This window comes from Cariama cristata, unplaced genomic scaffold (genome assembly GCF_000690535.1).
Source record: "Cariama cristata isolate BGI_N322 unplaced genomic scaffold, ASM69053v1 scaffold23487, whole genome shotgun sequence".
Classification (NCBI taxonomy): Eukaryota; Metazoa; Chordata; class Aves; order Cariamiformes; family Cariamidae; genus Cariama; species Cariama cristata.
Window position 1 is genome coordinate 8,117 of NW_009628651.1, and position 534 is coordinate 8,650.

Below are 534 nucleotides of genomic sequence, written 5' to 3' on the forward strand. Positions count from 1 at the left end.
TGGTCTCCAGAAGCACCCTGAGGAGGAAGCGAGGGTGGATGGTTACAGCTCCACGTCCGGCACCGAGGGATGCTCAGCCCTAGCGAAGCCTTTGCACGGGCCTGGGGCTCTGTCCGTGGCCAGAGTCATCCCTGAGGCATCCAGCTCCGCAGCGAGATAGGGGGGTGCTGAGTGCTGGCATCCCAAAACCAACACTTACGGGTGGTCCGGGAAGACCCTGCAGCCCGGTGAAGCCACGGTGGCCCTTCAGCCCTCTCTCTCCAGCCTCTCCCGTCTCACCCTTGTCACCGCGAGGCCCTTGGGGACCCTGGAAGGGGAGAAGGGGACGTGTCAGGCTGAGGGTGGCAGACCCCTGCCCAGCGCACCCCAGAACACCCCGACGGGACCGGCATCACTCACCGGCATGCCACGAGCACCAGCAGGACCGGAGGGACCCATGGGACCTTGTGCACCCTGGGGAGAGAAAAGAGAGGAGTCAAAAGGAGTAAAGGATGCCGGGGGGTGCCCTGTGCCTTTGGGGGTGTCCAAACCAGC

At 64.8% G+C, this 534-nt stretch overlaps 1 protein-coding gene across 1 annotated transcript in view; it reads right to left on the minus strand.

The window, feature by feature from the left end:
• The window catches only part of COL2A1 (collagen, type II, alpha 1), a gene marked incomplete at its 5' end in the record, with an annotated part of 3,136 nt that overhangs the window by 1,891 nt on the left and 711 nt on the right, over positions 1-534 (minus strand). Inside the window, 3 exons of the mRNA XM_009704903.1 lie at positions 1-4; positions 176-307; positions 400-453. The exon at positions 1-4 is cut by the window's left edge and continues 32 nt beyond it. Of these exons, the coding sequence (XP_009703205.1) occupies positions 1-4; positions 176-307; positions 400-453 (190 nt within the window). The remainder of the gene's footprint in view (positions 5-175; positions 308-399; positions 454-534) is intronic.